The sequence below is a fragment of the Mobula hypostoma genome, chromosome 10 (assembly GCF_963921235.1).
Source record: "Mobula hypostoma chromosome 10, sMobHyp1.1, whole genome shotgun sequence".
NCBI lineage: Eukaryota > Metazoa > Chordata > Chondrichthyes > Myliobatiformes > Myliobatidae > Mobula > Mobula hypostoma.
Window position 1 is genome coordinate 52,415,452 of NC_086106.1, and position 21,890 is coordinate 52,437,341.

General features: G+C 41.1%; 1 protein-coding gene across 9 annotated transcripts in view; it reads right to left on the reverse strand.

Moving 5' to 3' along the window:
• Positions 1-361: 361 nt before the first annotated feature.
• The window catches only part of LOC134352900 (muscleblind-like protein 3), a 190,321-nt gene continuing 168,792 nt past the window's right edge, over positions 362-21,890 (reverse strand). For 8 of the 9 annotated variants that reach the window (XR_010019497.1, XR_010019496.1, XM_063060491.1 and 5 more), the window contains 2 exons: positions 21,680-21,753; positions 362-5,602 (listed from right to left, as the gene is read on the reverse strand). Coding sequence is in view for 7 of the 9 variants with exons in the window: in XM_063060491.1 (XP_062916561.1) it covers positions 21,697-21,753 (57 nt within the window). In the remaining 2 variants the exon portion in view is untranslated. The remainder of the gene's footprint in view (positions 5,603-21,679; positions 21,754-21,890) is intronic. The other variant, XM_063060492.1, reaches the window with a different exon arrangement.

Genomic DNA, 21,890 nt, shown 5'->3' on the forward strand with positions numbered 1-21,890 from the left:
GATCAGTGCATGAGGACTGGGGATCACCCACAATGTTGCCAGTAATGAGGATGGGAAGGTTTGCAAAGAAAGTAAAGATCATGACAGTTTTAAATCTGTTCTAATCAGTTCATCAGCATGAGATGAATATTTAATATTAAGACACTTCCAGTAACCATGGAAAGGTGATGTCTTCCATCCAGTAACTCACTGGTGATTCTGCTGCTGTTTTGGAGGTTTGGCCTCAATGTGAAGATGTATCCCTTTCACAATGAGATCAATGTGTCAATATCTGCAGACTCGTGCAGTTACAAGAAGATGCATAGACTTGCCATCTCATTCACTCCGACGTCCGTGAGAATAAAATTAATTTACAAACAGCTAACCATTTTAAGCACTTTATTTTTTAAAAGGTCAGAAATTAATCAATGGCAAAAGGTAAAATACTGAAATATGTAGCATACAGCACATTTTTTCTAAAGCACATACAAGCACTATAGCAAGCTAATCTGGCAGCAATCTAAAGAGAAAAGAAATTCAAAGCTACTGTCTTGCTTGTAGCAGTTGAGGGAATGAACAGCTTCAGCTTCTGTGCGATTTGGGGACCACTGCTTTGAAGGGGAAACGTTACATTCACAGCAAATCAGTTCATGTACTCTGAGCTGTGAAAGGTGGGGAGGAGTGGTATTAAATAAAGTGCAAGGGTGTAGTCACATTCTAACTCGTCGCAGAAACAATCTTTCTCTCTCTCTCTCTCTCTCACACACACACACACACACACACACACACACACGCACATACATGTCAGAGATTTCAAATTAATTGGAGCTTCAGATGCACAACAGAAAAGTCCCTCTAGCGCTGGGTATAAAGTGACAGAATGCACCTTAAATGAACAACTGCACATGTCCCCATTTACAGATGCTTATGGTGACCCAGAAAAAAAAACGTCTCTCATCCCTCAGCTGCTACCAAAAAGCAGCCATGGCAACAAAATCAGGCTTCCACCGTGAGAGTGCGTCTGTGTACAGTATTGTAGAACTTGGACCTTTCAGATCAGTGTAACATGAGTTGCTTTGTTTTCTGTTTTATTTTGTGTGTTGATGGCTAATTTCTCTTTGTTTTACAGTTTAGAGTATTTCAACAGTAGGATAACATCAGGCTGCTGAGGGTTTGGTTTCAGCCTCTCGAACCGTTCATTACACAGTAAAGCTATGGCAGAACTACAAAGCTTTTCTTAACAGCACAGCGCCGTCATGCTTGTGGATAAGTGTTTATAGCAAAAACCATTCCTCCTTTCCTTTATTTTCCCCCAAACTATTAGCAATGCCAAACTTATTTACCGTAACAAACTTTCCCGTATTTAACACAATCCTTTTTTTATTCAAAATAAGATCTGATTTCTTTTCTTTCAATAACTATGTACATAAGTGCAAAAAAAAGATGTGTCACACACAATCACACACTAACAGGTCAAATCCGTTAAACTGCAGCAATCTCAGATTCTTCACAGTGTACTTTACAACACCTTACCACTCTTTCTAGTTATAAAACCCGGTTCTACCTCAATGTGTTGTAAACCACTTTGACTGAGAAATAAAATGTACAGACACAGATTCAGGTCATGTACGTTTTGAGTGGAACTTTGGGTATTTAAGATAGTCAAAGGATATTTTGCCTGAGTGTGTCTAACTGTACCTTTTTTTAAGTTCATGCCGATGTACATTTTTTTTAAATTACAAGTGAAAATTCACAAATAATTTATACAAAGGTAGCCATGTTGTAGTTTTGTTGCCATAGCAACAACTCAATATCATAATTAGTTAACAATGAATCTATCATTGTAAGAGTTACATACAAAGTTAATTTTGTACTAAAATGTAAACTACATAAACTAGGTATGTATTGTATTAAACTTTTACCATATCCCAGTGAAGGTTAGCATTAAAATAAATGACTTTTAATGAATTAATAAATGCTTTCAAATACAAATGTTAAAACCAAACTTCTTTTAACAGTCCCTCAGATTTAAATTATTAGTTTCTAACTGACTGCAATTAAAACTAAGCAATCAACATAAAAAGTTGAGAAACTACAGCAATCAGGGTTAGAAAGTGAAATATTTAGATTTGAGTCTTATCACTGATACTATATTGTGTGCTGTTATGTACTTATATTGAGATTATTGGCTCAAACTTCTAAAGATTATATCATTGAAACCACTATAGCATCTAAGGCCTATCACAGGCACGCAGTTTAATTATATCATTATCTTGCTGATCCTTCTGAGAGGAATGGAATTTTTTTCTCCATAGATTTTTCATTCTCAGCATACATTTACTGTGAAACACACAAGAATGAAGTAATTTAGTACTATATAATCCTGTCAGATTCACCAAGAGACGCTGCAAACTACATGAACTAAAATTTCCAAGTAGTTAAAGGAACATATGGCTGTTAACAATGAATTTCCCAATTAATATAACCATTTCAGTGGCTTCAAAGCACTATTCTGATTACTGTCATTAAACTAGCTTTGTGATGCGCTTGTGGTGAAGATTAATATCTTATCCAGCCTATCTAGAAAATTCCCTGTTTCTGTCCTCAACTCTCTTTCTTCCCACTTTTCTTTGTGTGACCCGTTTTATCCAAGACTCAGGATTTCTTGCATATCATTTGCATAAGGCTGAGAGAACTAAAGAAAAGAAGAACAAAAATGGATAATGTGAAAGAGATGGTTTAGTGATAAGGTGACTTAAAATTGAATGGGGACTGAGACTAATGGTAACTGGTACCAGAGAACAGCCCATCCATTTATGTGATACAAAGAAATGATTCCTTGGAGCAGGAACTTTTTATTTAGAGTCACTCTTAGACAATGTGACTATAATGAAGAATGTATATGAGCTAATGACTTTTATAGTCTAGCGACTTCCTTTTAGTTAAATCACTGGAATAACTGATTGCACATTTAATATTGTTTTTCTTAGTAGTGCGGCTTTAAAAGTGGCATTTTTTGCACATTTTCCTTTTTATTTGGCGACACTAGTGACTTGAGCTTATTACGTTCCTTTTAAATCTCTCTTTTGTAATCTGCCGGCGATATTAAAACATCTGTGGCATCTCACTAAACTACTATAAAAATCTCCATGGTACTTATTAATGAAAAGCTCTGACCTTCCTTTTTTGAGAAGTTATTTTAATATCCGAATTTACATTCTCCTGCATTTGGGATGGGGAAGTGGCAGTGTGAATGAAGGTTAGATATTCAGTTCAGAGGATTATTCCTTACATAATATTCATCCAAGAGAAATGGTCGCTGGCAAGACTAGCATTTATTACACAAAGCTAAAGGCCCTTGAGGAAGTGATGTTGATTCACTCACTTGAAATGTCTGTGATAAATCGGTGGGGAGTTTCAGGATTTGTCCCAGTGACAATGTTCAAACCAGGATTGAGTGTGATTGGGAGGGGAACCAGCAGGGGGTGCGTTTGCATTGCTCCAGCTGCCTTTATCGTTCTCAGTTTGATGGTGGATGTCTCAGCCACCGTGAGAGAGTTAATGTGTAGGGTGGTGGGTGGAGAGCCAGCAGTCGTTATTGTTGAGCTTCTTGAGTGTGGGAGATTTCCATTAGCCTCCAGACTTATGATCGGTAGTTGGTGGAAAGGCTTTGGAGAGTCAGATGAGGAGTCACTCTGTTTTCTTAGCCATACTTTTTATTTGAGATATCCCCAGTAACGGTGTGCCCTCCCCTCCAGGATGTTGATGGATTGGATTTGGTAATGAGCATTGAATGTCTGGGGAGATAGTTAGATGTTAGACATGCCTAGCACTTGCGTGGTTTGAATGTTACTTGCTGATTATCAACCCAAGCCTGAATTTTCCATTGGAATGAATGGACTTGTTCTAGTTATCTACTTCTTAACATTCAAACAGCACCTTCCTCCTCCCTCTATTAACACAGTATTAAAACCACTGGTTTACATTTGCAGTGGAGATCCAAAGTAGGTTTTATACATACCCAGCTTTCACATGGCGTCACCTTGGACATTACACAGTGCAGCAGGATTGTAAGAAGAGCCAAATGGAGGGTGTGTGAATTGCCCCAAGCAGTGTCAGTTTTACCTGACTCTGGATGTGTCCCCTGCCTCACTAGTTCCCAGATCCTTTCGAGTTTTAACCTTGGCCTTTCCCAACAGCTCTCCAATTCACCCTATTAAGGGGGAATTAATGTGGAGCAACCATTATAATTGAAATTCCATTGCTGAGCCAAGTTTGTTATTCCTGTGATCCCAACCAATGCTGTCAAAGCATGCGTAGGGCGTAGGGCCCAAGGGTGCCAGTGAAAGCTCTTCTCTAGGGTATATCACAGTGAAAAACAACTCCCTTTACCATACCTCAATGGCAAATCACAGAAATGACTGGGCCAAGTTATTTTGCCTTAGCTTCAAAGAACCAGCCCTTTTTTAATCATGTCAGCACACAACATTCATTCAGGCTGGTGACACTCACCTGGCTCTCTCTGAGGCACTGGAACACAATGAAAAGGAAGTAGTTCTGACCAGCTATATCATGAGATTATACACAAACACATGCAAGGCTATTCCACAATAGCCAGGCCTATTTTATCACAACAGTTCAGGAGGAAAAACAGGACAAAAATATTTATATTAGGGAGCATGCCGTTAGCAGAAATGCCAGTCTTCACTCTGATGTTGGCTGTTATCATGACTCGCCAACTCTACAGGTTAGCCAGTGCAAATCTGCCATTTCAATATTAGTGGAATTGTTTTGTAATATGTTCACACAGATAGTAATAATATAAGTTGTTGTAAGATTTTCAATGAAGTATTTATACGGTTGAGCACTGTGCAATGTCCCTGATCATAACTAGCTAATGTGTAGTTGTGAAGCATGCATATTTATACTGAAAATATTGCTATACAAAACATGTCCATCAAATTTGCCTGTACTACAAGTTTATAAAATTTGATGTCACACAGACAAGGCATAATTGGAAAGAAGATACACAGGTAACGGCAGGCTGACTCAACTAGTTTGATTATTTTTGTCCTGTTTCTCAATGACATTCATTTTTTCTTTGTTAAAAGGGAACATGATCAAATAGGAGGCTATTGAGGAATATGTTTCATGAAAGACATTTCCTTAAAAACAAAACTATTTTTTTATTCTGATGTAAACTTAACATTTAGTTAAGATAACACTCTTACATAAAAATTGAGACAGATAACCAATTTCCATTAATATACATTAAACCAACAGTCTTCATACGTTGAAAATGCTTTTCACTATTAACATGAATTGATTATAAATGTGTTACAGCAATGAGATATAAGAAGTAGTATACCTCATTTAATTACTACACATACGTAGTGTCTAACAGGAGTAAGTAAATATACTTGACATTTTTATAGTGCTTTTTGTTTTTCTTCTTGACATTCCCATCATTTTGGTTTTGGTTAGCATGTAGGCTGTGGTAGGCTTACTGTAGAGATGGTAGGCGGGAAGTGATGGGAGTATGTACAGAAAGGCCATGTGCAGCTCCCCAAGGAGATGTTCTGGTACTCCACCAGATTGCTGTTCAGTATTTCAGCCTGACGTCCTGTAGTACAAGTGAGAGGAAGAAGCAGGGTCAGGCAGTACGGAGCAGATGTCCACACAAACGTCTTAATAAATTATTCAACCTTCCTGTCTAATATTTTCAACCCTGATACATCACACTGTAAATTACGTAATCTTTCACAAGCACGTTAATTAATAACTTACCATTACCTCAACTCAGAGATTCACAGTTACATCTTACCAATGCAGGAAACAGCTGAGTCATCTGATTTTAGTAGGTTTGGGGAGCATTACTTTAATTAACAATAACAGCAGGGCTTAGTTTAGTTTGCATATATTAGGTATATAGTGGTTGTACCAGAAGGTGGGAATGTGGAATTAGACTACGCATACTTGGCTCCAGTAGAAAAGAGGGCAGGGAGCAGAGATATAATTTCCCCAGCTGGGTTGGGATGATGTGGTCAGCAGGTCTGACAAGCAGAGGCAATGTAAGGGAAAACTCAGCAGGTGTCTATCCAAGGCCAAGTGCCACGTACCTGAGTACAGAGTCCATGTAAAAGAGCTCAATGACCCAGACCAAGGTCAAGGGATTGGATCTTCATAAAGGGCATGTCACTACCCACAGAGCTCACACACCATAATGTCCCACAGCCCCTAAACTCAGCAGCCAACATTCAGGGTCACTGGCTGACACCCACATGTTGTACTGTACCACTACTGGCTCATCTCCTCACACTTACTTTTCACAGCTTGCACACTCTGCACTCGGACTTGTGAGGTGAGATTGTGCCTTCCCACCACCAGCAACCGCAAGGGTGCGGAGCAGATGTTTCTGCCTCACCTGACTCACTGGGAAGACACATTCCAGCCCTGGCAAAGAACATACCCAGGGGCAGTCATGATTGACTCAAGTCCACACGTCCAATCTTGCTTCTCACATTCCATTTTCTGCTCATCCTATAATCTCTTTTGAAGTTTCAAGATGATACCTTTAAGCTTCAACCCTTTCATCTCACCATAACCTAACTGTGTCTCTTTTAGCCTTTCAATGGCCCAGAAATGTGAGCTGGCCTAGGCATTGCAGCAAAGTCCAGCAGAGGCTCCAAGTACATAGCAGGGCACAATCCATCCCTTCCAGCTACCAGTCGGGGTTTCCTCGATGATCAGAGAGGTGGAAGAGTGGCCTGGGCCCTTGCACCACATCGAGGGCAGTGTGGCACCAAGTGTGGGTCATACGGAGCCCATTCTGCTCAACGCTGAAGTGCTGAGCAAGAAGTGTGAAGACAGCCATATACAGTGGTGGTGTCAACCTCTGCAGTCACATCAGCAGAGAATGTGAATGTTGCAGTGGCAGCTCACCCTGTTGATTTACACTCAGTGGCCACTCTTCTTTTAAATGTACAACTGTAGACCTGCTCATTAATGCAAATATCTAATCAGCCAATCACATAGCAACAGCTCAATGCATAAAAGCATACAGACATGGTCAAGAGGTTCAGTTGTTGTTGAGACCAAACATCAGAATGAGGAAGAAATGTGATCTAAGTGACTTTGACCATGGAATGATTGTTGCTGCCAGATGGAGTGGTTTGACTATCTCAGGGACTGCTAATCCCCTGGGATTTACATGCACGGCAGTTTCTAGAGATAACAGAGAACAGTGCAAAAAAACAAAAAAAAAAAATCCAGTGAGTGGCAGTTCTGTGGATGAAAATGTGAGCGGTCAAGGGGAATGGCCAGACTGGTTTAAGCTAACGCAGTAACTCAAATAACCACATGTTACAACAGTGGTGTGCAGAAGAGCATCTCTGAATGCACTAAACGTGGATGGGCGACAGCAGCAGAAGACCAGAAAAATACACTCAGTAGCCACTTCCTTAGGTAAAGGAGGTAAGTGGCCAGTGAGTGTCTAGTTCTGGGCAAAGCACTGAATAAAAAGGCCAGTTGGTACTCCCCTAATTAGTTTTTTTCTGGAGCACCCTCGCTTTAAGAAACTAAGGGATAAGTGGTAGAAAGAGTGAGCAGCTTCAAGTTCCTGGTGACAAGATCTCCAACGATCTGTCTTGGGCCCAAAAAGAAAGTAATGCCAGCAGCTCTGCATTGTTAGGAGGTTGAGGAGATTTGGTGTGACTCTTGCAAGTCTGTATTGATGTGCAGTAGAGAATATTTTCACTGGTTGCATCACGGCCTGGTTTGGAGGATCCAACACACAGGACTGCATCTCAGGCATAGCTCTCCCCACCACTGAGGACACCCTTTAAGAGACGGCACTTCAAAAGTATGGCACTGATCGTTAAGGACCTTTACCATCCGGGACATCCCTCTTCACATTGCTACCATCAGGGAGGAGATATAGTTCAAAATTCAAAGTAGATTTATTATCAAAGTACATATGTGTCACCATATACAATCCTAAGATTCATTTTCTTGTGGGCATACTCACTCAATAAATCTATAATAAAATAGTAACCATAATAAAATCAATGAAAGACTGCACCAACTTGGGTGTTCAACCAGTATGCAAAAGACAACAAACTGTGGAAATACAAAAAAAAAGGAATATTATTATAAATAAATAAGCAATAAATATCAGGAACATGAGATAAAGGGTCCTTCAATGTGAACATTTCAATGATGGGGCAAATGAAGCTGAATGAACCTCTCCTCTTTGGTTCAGGAGCCTGATGGCTGAGGGATAATCACTGTTCCTGAACCTGGGGCTGTGTGTCCTGAGGCTCCTTCCTGTACCTTCTACAGCACACACCAAATGCTGGAGGAACTCAGCAGGTCAGGCAGCATCTATGGAAATGAATAAACAGTCCATGCTTTGGGTTGAGACCCGTCATCAGGACTGGAAAGAAAGGGGGAAGATGTCAAAATAAGAAGGGGAGGGGAAGGAGAATAGCTAGAGGTGATAGGTATAGCCAGCTGGGTAGGAAAGTTAAAGGGCAGGAGAGGAAGGAATCTGATAGGAAAGGAAAGTGGAACATGGAGAAAGGGAAGGAGGAGGGGACCGGGGGGGGGGGTGATAGGCAAGTGAGAAGAGGAAAGAGGTCAGAGTGGGAAGAAGAGGGGAGGGGGGAGGGAATTTTTTTATTGGAAGGAGAAATCAATATTCAAGTCATCAAGATGGAGGCTATGCAGACAGAATGTAAGGTGTTGCTCCTCCACTCTGAGGGCGGCTTCATTGTGGCACAAGAGGAGGCCAAGAACCAACATGTCAGAATGGGAATGGGAATCGGAACTAAAATGTTTGGTCACTGGGAAGTTCTGCTTTCGGTAGTTAGAAAGGAGGTGCTCGACCAAATAGTCCCCCAATTTACGGCAATATCATCAGAGCACCAGACAAAATAGGTGAATCTTTGCAAACTCCTAAGGAAGTAGTGGCTCTGCCGTGCTTTCTTTATAAGTGCACTTACGTGTTGGGCCCAGAATGGATCCTCTGAAATAATAGTAGCCTAAAGATCATAGGACATGCATGGTAAACGGTAGGGCATTGAAGAATGTTGTAGAACAGAGGGATCTAGGAATAATGGTGCATAGTTCCCTGAAGGTGGAATCTCATGTGGATAGGATAGTGAAGAAAGCTTTTGGTATGCTGGCCTTTATAAATCAGAACATTGAGTATAGGAGTTGGGATGTAATGTTGAAATTGTGCAAGGCATTGGTAAGGCCAAATCTGTAGTATTGCGTACAGATCTGGTCACCGAATTATAGGAAAGATGTCAACAAAATTGAGAGAGTACAGAGAAGATTTACCAGAATGTTACCTGGGTTTCATCTCCTAAGTTACAGAGAAAGGTTGAACAAGTTGGGTCTTTATTCTTTGGAGCGTAGAAGGTTGAGGGGGGACTTGATAGAGGTATTTAAGATTATGAGGGGAATTGATAGAGTTGACGTGGATAGGCTTTTTCCATTGAGAGTGGGGGAGATTCAAACAAGAGGACATGAGTTGAGAGTTAAAGGGAAAAGTTTAGGGGTAACATGAGGGGGAACTTCTTTACTCAGAGAGTGGTGGCTGTGTGGAACGAGCTTCCAGCAGAAGTGGTTGAGGCAGGTTCGATGTTGTCATTTAAAGTTAAATTGGATAGTTGTATGGACAGGAAAGGAATGGGAGGGTTATGGGCTGAGTGCTGGTTGGTGGGACTAGGTGAGAGTAAGAGTTTGGCACGGACTAGAAGGGCCAAGATGGCCTTTTTCCATGCTCTAATTGTTATATGGTTATATGGCTATATCAATACTCAGAGATTCAGGAACAGCTTCTTCCCTTTTGCTATCAATTTGCTGAATCCGCACGGACCTATGGACACTACCTTAATATTGCTTGTTCTGCACCATTAATTTATAGTGATTTTTATGTCTTTGCGCTGTATTGCTGCCACAAACAACAAATTTCACATCAATATAAGACAGTGATAATAAACTTTATTCGGGTACCTGCACTGAACTTTCTCTTTAACTCTACATTCTACATACTGTTTTCTTTTTAACACAACGCACCCAAGTATGGAACGAACTGTCTGGATGGCAGGCAAATTAAAACTTTCCAATATTTCTTGGTATGTGACAATGATGAACTAATCCAATTCAATCTGTGTTGAACACAACCACTGAATTCAGACATAACGTGCTGGCAATAATGTGAGCTTTCACTGTGTATTCTGGGTCGGTGAGAGCATCACAGGCACAAGGCCCCTTCCCAACTATTGTGGCCAGCACAGTTCATGCTACAATTGTGCATCGCATTTCAATATGGATACAAACTCACACCCCAAACAACGCCCACAGGAGATCCAAACAATGTTATCCTTATAGAGTTATACAGTATGGAAAAAAGGCCCTTTGGACAAACCAACGTGCTTAACAGTCCCATTTGTCTATACTTGGCCCACATCCCTCACAACTTTTATTATCTATGTATCCGTCTATATGTCCTTGAAATATTGTAACTGCACCACTTCCTCGGGCAATTTGCTTCATATGCACAACCTTTTGTGTCAAAATTTGCTCCTCAGGTTTCTCTTAAATCTTTCCCCTGTCATTTTAAATCTATTCCCTCTAATTTTGGACTTCCCTACCTGTGTAAAGACTGTGACCATTCACCTTAACACCTATCATGATTTTATAAACCTCTATAAAGGTCCATCTCAACTCACTTCATTCCAGAAAAAAATGTCCCAGCCAATCCAGCCTCCCCTGAAAGTCAAACATATTGTCTTCAGCTAAAACCTTTTAAAAAAATATTTATTTATTGAGATACAGGGCAGAATAGCCCCTCTGGCCCTTCGAGCTGCACCACACAGCAAACCCTGATTTAACCCTAGCCTGACCACGGGACAATTTACAATGACCAATTAACCTACCAACCAGTACGTCTTTAGACTGTGGGAGAAAACTGGAGCACTTGAAGGAAAACCACGACCCACATGGTCACGGAGGGAATTTTCCTGTAAACTCCTTGCAGACAGTGGCAGGAATTGAAGCTAGATCGCTGGTACTGTAAAGCATTGCGCTAACTTCTATGCTATTGAGCCGCCCTGTGCCTTGAACACTTTTCCCAATGCCTCTGCATTGTGATTTCACCCAAGTAGTAAAGATATCTCTGGGTCACTTTCAGTGTAATGAGAGTGTGTGGATTTTTTTTCACCATGAATGCAAAGGAAATATTAAACTTTTGAAATTTGGGTGTTCGGTTCCTATTTCCTACTTCCTACTGCCTTTTAATCCATCATTGGATTAGCGTTGGAAAACATTGGTACAACTGTAGAAGGCATTGGTGAGACCACACCCGGAATATTGTATGCAGTTCTGGTGGCCACACATTGTGATTAAGCTGGAGAGCACAGAGAAAAGATTTACTAGGACGTTGCTGGGACTTGAGATATAATGAGAGACTGCCTACGCTGGGGTGTTATTCCCTGGAGCATAGGAGACTGAGAGGTATATAATCCTGAGGAGCATAGAGAGTTGAATGGTCACAATCTTTTTCCCAGTGTAATGGAGTATAAACATAGTTTAAGGTGTGAAGGGAAAGATCTAAAGGGGACGTGAAGGACAAACTTTTCACACAGAGTGTGGTGGGTATATGGATCGAGCTGACAGAAGTAGTAATAAAGTTGGGTACAATTCTAATGTTTAAAACATGTTTGGACATGTATATGGGTAGGAAAAGTTTTGATGGATATGGGTCAAATCATAGATAGGCATCTTGTCGGTATAGACAAGTTGGGTTGAAGGGACAGCTTCTGTGGAGCAGAACTCTATGAATCTGCTTACTGTGTTGTGGATATTGCCATGTACCATGTCAAGACTGAATGTTGTGTGAGTATTGTTGCTCACAGATATTATCTCAGGAACTGCCATCATATCAGCATAAATCTTCTGGAGGAAAGATCACAGATGAAGACGTCTGAGCCAGGACATTAGCCTGTCTAGGCCCCTGGAAGCTGAGATGATTGATGGCCAATAACTGCAACACCATCCTTGATGCTAGACATGGCTCCAGCTAGTGGAAGGGTTCTCCCTTCCTTCCTACTGACAACAACTGAAGTGACATCTGATCAAGAACTGCCTCCCTTAGCTCACGAATGGATTTCAGCTTAATTGTGTTTGATTGGGAACAAATCATACTGGGGTCTGATAACCAATTGTTCTGGCAATACCCAGACCGAGCCTCAGAGAGCAAAAATATTGGTGGGAAAGCGCCAATAAGTGAACCTTCCATCATTTTACAGAATAAAGCTTAAAGGCTATTCACACAGGACTAGACTAGGATATGGACCAAATGCAGGCAAATGGGTTTCACGTTCAGTAGATAGGCAAAAAGGTTAGCATAGGCCTGTTTCTGTACTGTATCAGATGATGACCATGAGATAAACTACAGTATGTTGCTAGACTAGCCCGTGTCAGAGACATCAATGTCCACAACAGCAAATTAATAAACACACATAAAAGTTGCTGGTGAATGCAGCAGGCCAGGCAGCATCTCTAGGAAGAGGTATAGTCAACGTTTCGGGCCGAGACCCTTCGTCCTGACGTCCGAAACGTCGACTGTACCTCCCCCTAGAGATGCTGCCTGGCCTGCTGCGTTCACTAGCAACTTTTATGTGTGTTGCTTGAAATTCCAGCATCTGCAGAATTCCTCGTATTTGCGTTAGCAAATTAATAGAGTTGGAATTGATTTGACATTTTCTCTTCTGGGAAAAAAAATGTTAAATCACAGTCAAAAATCATCTCACTCACAAGAGTGCTTCAAGTAAAGAAGCATATAATCTCCAAACAATCTGGACTGTCCAACTTCAGTCCTACATTATGTAGAGAGCAATGAACCTGCTCGGTGGATAACATTATCAAAGATGGATAAATGGAATGAGCTCCAGAGAATCAGAATGAAAATCAGAATCAGAATCAGTTTTAGTATCACTGGCATATTGTATGTTGTGAAATTTGTTGTTTTGCGGCAGCAGTCCATTGTAATGCATAATAATAAAAGCTATAATTTACAATAAGAAAAAAATAACTAAATTAAATAAGGAGTGCAAAAATAGTGAGGTAGTAGTGTACATCGGTTTATTGTCCATTCACAAATATGATGATGGAGTGGATGAAGCTGTTTCTGAAATGTTGAGTGAGTGTCTTCAGGCTTCTGTACCTCCTCCCTGATGGTCGCCATGAAAAGAAGGCATTTCCTAGGTGGTGGGGATCCTTATTGATGGATGCCACCTTTTTGAGGCATCGTCTTTTGAAGATATCCTCAATGTTACTGCCCATGATGGAGCTGGCTGAGTTTACAACTTTTTGCAGTTTTTTCCAATCCTGTGCCGTGGCCCCTCCCCCGTACCAGATGGCAGTGAAACCAGTTAGAATGCTCTCCACGGAAATTTGCGAGAATCTTTGGTACATCCCAAATCTCCTCAAACTACTAATGAAATATAGCCACTGCCATGCCCCTTTTGTAATTACGTCAATATGTAGGACCCAGGTTAGGTCCTCAGAGATGCTGACAGCCAGGAACTTGAAACCGCTCACCCTTTCCACTGCTGATGCCTCGATGAGGACTAGTGTGTGTTCCCTCGACTTACCCTCCCTGAAGTCCACAGTCAATTACTTGGTCTTTCTAAGGTTGAGTTCAAGGCTGTTGTTGTAACATCATTAAATCAGCTGATCTAGCTCACTCCTGTATTCCTCCTTGTCACCATCTGAAATTCTGTTGCACTGTTGGCAAACTTATTGATGACATTTGAGTGTGCCTAGCTTTGAAGTAGGTGGGAACCGCTGACTGCAGCAATGAGACATCGAAGATGTCCTTAAGCACAGCCGCCAGTTACTTGGCACATGTTTTCAGAGTCCTACCAAGTACACCACCAGGGCCTGATGCCTTGCGAGAGTTTACCCTCTTGAAAGATGTTCTGACATTGGCCTCTGAGACACAGGGTCCCCAGATGCTACAGCAAAGCACACAGCTGTAGCTGTATTCTCCCTTTCAAAGTGCGGATAAAAGGCATTTAACTCATCTGGGAGAGAAGCATCACAGCCATTCATCATGTTAGGCTTCATCTTGTAGGAAGTAGTGGCTTATAAACCCTGCCAGAGCTGATGTGCATCCAATTCCACTTCTAATCTCAATCAGAATTGTGTTTTTCACTCTTAAAATAGCCTTCCGTAGGTCGTACCTGGATTCCTTTTAGAGTTCTGGATCACCGGCCTTGAGTGCCATGGATCTAGCCCTCAGCAGACTACAAAACTCCTAGTTCAGCCATAGATTTTGGTATGGTTATGTCCAGTATGTTCTTGAGGCCACACACTCATCTACACTGGTCTTGATGAAGTTGGTGACAAAAGTGGCATATTCATTCAGATTCAAAGATGAGTTCCTGAGTATCGTCCAGTCCACCGGCTCAAGGCAGTCCTGTAGGCATTCCTCTGCCTCCCTTCTTGGTCCGTCACATACCTTCTTGGTGCTGCGGTCTTTAGTCTCCACCTGTATGCTGGGAATAGAAGTAGAGCCAGGTGATTGGACTTTCCCAAGTGTGCGATAGCACGGTCAGCATTCTTGATGGTGGTATGACAGTGGTCAAGTGTGTTGGCTCCTCTGGTTCTACAGGTGATATGTTGGTGGTAGTTGTTCAGAGACTTCTTCCAGCTGGCCTGGTTGAAATCCCCCGCAATGATAGGGTTGAATGGTACAGGTGGGTACAAATATATTTAAAAGATATTTGGACATACACATGAATAAGAAATGTTTAAAAGAATATGGGCCAAATGCAAGCAACTGGGACTAGCTCAGGAAGAGATGCTAGTTACCATCGATGAGTTGGAAGAATTATATGACTCTATAACTCCAGATACAGAGAGATTTTCTGTGTGACCAGCTAAATGCAGGTTCTATGAACACACCCAACAGCATAGATGAGTAGAAAGTACATGAAAAAATACATGGATTTGATCTGACAGCCACTATAGTGACATGGTTGCAAGGTGACCAAATGTGAGTACTAAACATACAGGGCATCTGATATTTTGAAAAGAGATGAAGAAAGGAACAGGAGGCCAGCTCATTTTGTTAATGAAAGAGGATGTTACTGTAGTGATAAAAAAATATATTGGCTCAGAAAGTAAAGATGTAGAAGCAATTTGTGGGGAGAGAAGAATGTGCTCTTTAATGAAAAAATGGCCTATACTGTGGCTAAATTTGCCAAAGGTACAAAGGTAAATTGGTTAGCAATCTGTGAGGAAGACATAAAGGGTTTGCATGGGGATATCAACTGATTAATTGAGTGGACAACTAATTGGCAGATGAGTATAAAGCGGGAACATGTAAGGTTTTCCTCTATAGAAAAGTTAAAAAATCAAATTATTAATCAAATAGAGCAAGATTACAAATGATTGCAGCTGAACACCAACCTGGGGGATAATAACATATGAAAACAAAGAAATTAAATTGCAAGTGCAACAAGTAACTTAGAAAACTTATGCGTCTTGATTAGAAGGAGTATAGAAGGGAAGTTTAGATGCAACTTTACTGGGCACTCATAGTGTCACAGAGTTATACAGCACAGAAACTGGCCCTTTATTCCAACTTGTCCAAGGCATCAACACCTGGGGTGCTCTGTATAGTTTTGGCTTCCATATTTTCCTGGAATGAGAGGGTTGATGTATGAAGAGAGTTTAGGCAGGAATTTTGAAGAATGAGAGATGATGTTATTGAATCATGTAAAATTCTGGGAAGAATTGAGAGAGTGGATGCTGAGTGAATATTTCCTCAACAGGGATATCTAAAACCAGAGGGAGCGTCACAAAATCAGGGATCTCCCATTTCAGATGGAGGTGAGGAAGAATTTATTCTCTCAAAGAGTTGTAAAGTATAGGAATTCTCTTCCCCACCATGTTCTTGAGGAGGAGACTGACAAGACATTTGAACCACAAGGTAGTTTAGGTGTATGAGAAAGATGCAGGAGAGAGATGTTGAGGCCAACCCTGGATAAGGCACGGAAGCCCAATTGACCTGCTGCTATATTCCAGTGTTACATAAACCATACTCCTGTACCCATCCAATCCTGTTTAAGAAAAAATCCGAATGATTCATTATTCCATGTCCCCTTCATCTACATCATAAAGGCTCTCTTTTCCCCAGGTAGAACTGTCAAATACTACAGGACATGCATTTAAAGTGAGAAGGGGAGAATTTCAAGGAGATGTTGCGGGGCAGGGTTTTGTTTTTACACAGAGACTGGTAGGTGCCTGGAATAGACTGCCAGGGGTAGTGGCAAGAGAAGATACAATAGTAGCACTTAAGAAGCTTTTAGATTGATACATTAATATGCAGAGAACGGAGGGATACAAATCATGTGAGGCGAAGCAATTTAGTTTAATTCAACATTGTATTCACGGTGAGGCAAAGGGCTTGTTCCTGTGCTGTTTCGTGATCTATCCCAAAAATGTTCAGCTTGCTAGGTTGATTGCTCACTGTAGAATGCTCCTGCTGAGTAAAGACGGAGTTCAGAATCAGAATCAGTATTAAAATCTGGTTTATTATCACTGACATACGTCGTGAAATTTGTTGTTTTGTGGCAGCAGTACCTTGCAATACATAATCATAAAAACTATAAATTACAATAAGCTGTACTGTATATATTTAAAAATAAATAACTAGTGCAAAAAGTAGTGCATGAAGTGTTCATGGGTTCTTTGTCCATTCAGAAATCTGATGGCAGAGGGGAGAAGCTCTTTCTGAAACACTGAGTGAGTAGACCTATTGTGGCGATAGGAAAATTGCAGTGGGTCCAGGTCCTTGCTTAGGCAGGAGTTGATTCTGGCCATGACCAACCTCTCAAAGCATTTCATCACAGTTGATGTGAGGGCCACTGGCTGACAGTTGTTGAGGCAGCTCACCCTGCTCTTGGGCACTGGTATGATTGTCGGCCTTTTGGAGCAAGTGGGAACCTCCGACTGCAGCAGTGAAAGTCTGAAGATGTCCTTGAACATTCCTGTCAGTTGGTTGGCACAGGTTTTCAGAACCCTACCAGGTACACCATCAGGGCCTGATGGTTCACCCTCTTGAAAGATATTCTGTCCTTGGCCTCTGAGACAGAGGTCACAGTGTCACTAGGTGCTGCAGGGATTTGGATAGGTGTAGTTTTAGTCTCCCTTTCAGAGTGTGCATAAAAGGCACTGAGCTCACCTGGGAGAGAAGCATCTCAGCCATTCATCATGTTAGGATTCATCTTGTAGGAAGTAATGGCCTGCAAACCCTGCCAGAGCTGATGTGCATTCGATTCAGTCTCTAACCTCAATCATAATTGTGTTTTCACTCTTAAAATAGCTTTCTGTAGGCCGCACGTGTATTTCTTATGTAGTTCCGGATCACTGATCTTGAGTGCTGCAAATCTAACCCTCAGCAGACTATGACTATCCTGGATCATTCACGACTTTAGGTTTGGTATGTCCAGTATGTTCTCAAAGGCACACGCTCATCCACACAGGTCTTAATGAAGTTGGTGTATTCATTCAGGTTCAAGGCTGAATCCCTGAATATTGTCCAATCCACCAACTCAAAGCAGATGCTCCTCTGCCTCCTCTGACTGTACCTTCTTGGTCCTCAACATTGGTGCTGCGGCCTTTAGTTGCCACCTGTACGCCGGGGACAGAAGTGATCGAACTTTCCAAAGTGTGGGTGTTCAACGCTCTTGATGGCGGTAAACATGATCGAACTTTCCAAAGTGTGGGTGTTCAGTGCTCTTGATGGTGGTAAACATGATCGAACTTTCCAAAGTGTGGGTGTTCAGCATTCTTGATGGTGGTAAACATGATCGAACTTTCCAAAGTGTGGGTGTTCAGCGCTCTTGATGGTGGTAAACAGGGGAAGTGTGTTGGCCCCTCTGGTTCTGCAGGTGCTATGTTGGGGGTAGTTGTTTCGAGACTTCTTCAAGCTGACCTGGTTGAAGTCTCCTCAATGATAGGGAAGGCATCAGGGTGCACAGTTTCGTGCCAGCTGATTGCAGTGCTCAACTCCTCCAGTGCCTGTCTGATGTTGACCTGAAGTGGAATGTACACCCCTACCAGGATGATGGCAGGAAGCTCCTTCGGCAGATAAAAGGACAACATTTGATCACGATATGTTCCAGATCGGGTGAGCAAGACAGACAGAACCTGCCACGTTTGTGCACCACAATGAGTTCATCATTCTCCACCTCCTCTGCCTTTAAAAGACTGAGCTGCCCTGTCATTGCAGAGAATGGTGAAGCCATCGGCAGGTGAAGGGAGGGTAAAATGAGCTAGGGTAGAACTTGGGTAAAAATGGTTGCTCGATTGTTGGTGTGAGCTCAGCAAACTGAAAGGCCTATTTCAGCACTCCTTCATTTTATGACTCACTCCTTATTGTGCAAAGGAAGATGGTTAACGTTATTCTCCCCTCCCCTCCTGTCTTCTCCTATCATTTTGGATCTCCCCCTTCCCCTCCCACTTTCAAATCTCTTACTATCTCTTCTTTCAGTTAGTCCTGATGAAGGGTCCCGGCCCTTAATGTCGACTGTAACTCTTCCTATAGATGCTGCCTGGCCTGCTGCGTTCCACCAGTATTTTTGTGTGTGTTGCTTGAATTTCTAGCATCTGCAGGTTTCCTCATGTCTGCGTAAAGTTATTCTAGATTCAGCCCCACGACATTATTTCAGGAGTTCAAGGTAACTCCCTGAATTGTAAGCCAGTGTTGTAACACATAGCGAGGCCGAGATCACATTCAAGAAAGTGCTGATGAATTGTAAGTGATAATTCTTTACACAAACATCAAACAATGATTATTCCCTTGACAGCTTCAATGGGACATTCACCTCCCAACTATAAACCACCATGAATCTGACCTGTGTTGTAAAAGGTCACATCAGGGATGATGATGGAGGGTACTGGTTAACGTGTATAGTTCTGTCTTTAGGACAGTTTTCGTCATCCTGGCATGTCCGATTTTGCAGCATGGCTATTAGAAAGCTGATTGGAATCTTGGAAAGCTCCTAATTTATTACTTGCCTTGGAGTTAGGTAACCTGATTACACACAATATTCTACCCAAATACCTTGTGCAGAAAATAATCACATGATCATGGGCTAATAGAGTTATACTGGCCCTTCAACCCAACTGATCAAAATGCCTGTCAAAGCTATCAAAATCTATCTAAGTATCCGACCCATATCTCTTTAAATCTTTCCTGTCCACGTATCTGTCCAAATGTTTTTTAAACGTTTAATCGTTCACACCTCTACTGCTTCCTCAATCCCATCATCTTTTGTGTGAAAAACTTGCCCCAAAAATGTATCTTCACACATGCAAATGCATTAATTGGAATCAGTGGACAACAGGGGAAAAGCAGGGCTGTAAGGTACTCTACTGGTAACTTTAACATTAAACCACCCCAACTGGATTGTATATCCAAACTGCCTTTGGAAGTAACTATTAAAGAAGAACTGCCACTGGGCCATATAGAGCAATATTAAAATAGATTCATGAAAGTTTAGTTAACAGTGTTGGCTTTAGGGGTAGTTAATGGACTGAAGTTCATTAGTATCATTATCAGTTCCTATCACCCCATTCACCCCACTTCTCTCTGTGTAATGTCTTCTCCATCACACAATTACCTGTTCCCCAATTCTCTCACATGCTAACAACATCAGTGACCATTTCTATTGGCCAGTGAACCTACCAACACGTCTTTAAGGTTTGGGAGCAGATTGGAGCACACAGATAATAGCTAAGGTCAGGACTGAACGGGGGTTACTGGGGTTGTGAGGCAGCTACACTATCTATAACACCACTGTGACACAAGTGTGGTCCCCAAGATATCCAGGGTTTAGGATCACTTTACCATTGAAACTCTTTACATTTACATTGATTTAATAAACTCACTTTATTTTTATGTACACTGGAATGAATCACAAACAATGTGCTTAAGCAAGGGATCAGACTTGGCTTATTGCCAGAAATTTGGCTGTGGGGCCAATTCAAACTTCCCTAGACCTCACAACTTAATCGGACACAGTGTGGTTCCGAGCAGTGCAGCAGTGACAGCAGAGATTCCATCATTTAGTTTATATGTGAAACTGAACCCATCGTTTTCTTTATTTGTTCACTGGCTACTCTAGTATTCATTGTTCACTTCAATTTGACCAGGAACCAAGATACTTTCTAGAACACTTCAGAGGGCGAGACTGCTGATAACACCAGGTATGGATAAATGGATAATATGTTTCCTTCTCAGATGTATTACATGTAATAATTAGATGTGGAATCTTTCTATGCACACTCAGAAACAGCCACATCTCTTGTGCTAACTTTCAAAGAACTTCACTGCCTTCACTGCCCCTTTTGGGCATCCTGAAAGTTGAACTGATGGAACCATTTTTATTTTCCCTTTAACTAAGGACAGAAAAATATTATAGAAATGTGAGATAATTACACAAATTAATAATTGAATCATTCTGGCTTTGAGTCATTAAACTATTAAATCAAAATCTAAAAAAAGTTAACATTGTGGTTGAAGAACCTTCATTGGAAGTGTCTGATCTGCTGAGTATTTCCAGTAATTTTTATTTTTATTTCAGATTCCTAGCAAATGCATTTCATCTTTTTTTGCCTTTCAATAAAGTAGCCATGTTGGGTAAATTAATTATTACATAATACAGGAAATCACAAAATCGGTTTAAGTCATGGACCAAGAGGGATGAGACTCTGGAAGAAGCAGACAAGGAGCGGTGTTGAAATCTTGAGTTCAATTTCATCGCTCCAGAACAAAATAAGGTAAATTTTAAAAGTTTTGGAGCAGATTGAAGGAATCATCTGATTTTTATTTCCACTGATTATTCTCGTTTCTCTTTAATTTAACTTCGAGTGATAAGAGAAACTAGCATTCCAACCTCTTACTCCTTTGCCTTAACAACCATAGCAACGCATCTACAATCAGAGTAGGTGACAGTGGCCAAGGATGTTCTAGCAATGGATTAAACACATTCTGTACTGCTTTAGACAGAAGTAGAAAATGCTCAGCAGGTGAGGTAGTATCTGTAGAAAGAGAAATGGTGTTTATCTTTAAGTTGAATTCCCTTCTTCATATTCTGATGAAACTTTGGCTCTGTTTCTCTCTACATAGGTGCTGCTTGACCTGCTGATGGCAGTTGTTTCTTTTTGATTTCTGTGCTGATGTTTAAACAGCAAATGGCTTGGGGGTGGATTTGTGGGTGAAGTTGGCTAATATATTTTTTTAAAACTCTTTTTAAACTTCCAATCACAGGTTCCTGCAGAGAGTTTTGCTACCCGAGCCATAACAGGTGCGTTCCAACCACAATATACAGAATTACTTCAGAATAGTGCAGTTCACATCTAAATAGTCCAGGATACAATATCAGACAATTAAAAATACAAACTGCATGCAACTGGTTAACATGCCAGATTCCTTGTTTAAAACCACATTGATACGATTAAAACGTGAGTTCTAGAATGAACCATTGTGACATGAATTCTTATCATCAACATCACCAGCTGAATTACTTGGTTTTGTCAGAAAGAATGAAACAATAATTTTTAGGCACTGACAGGAACTCTAATTAGTTTGTATTAGTAATTGAAAGAAACTTACTGTTCTATTCGTAAGGTCTACATCTGTGTAACAAACATGTTGCTACTGAGTTCATCTATTGATAAAATGGGCATCTAAGGTGGAAGAGATTTCAGATTAAAATTTGATTCTTTAAAAGCAACTTATCCTGAATATATTAACATTCACATGCTAGCACTGACATTACATAAACAGCTGTATGCAGTGAATGAATTAACTGACAGTTTTAAAA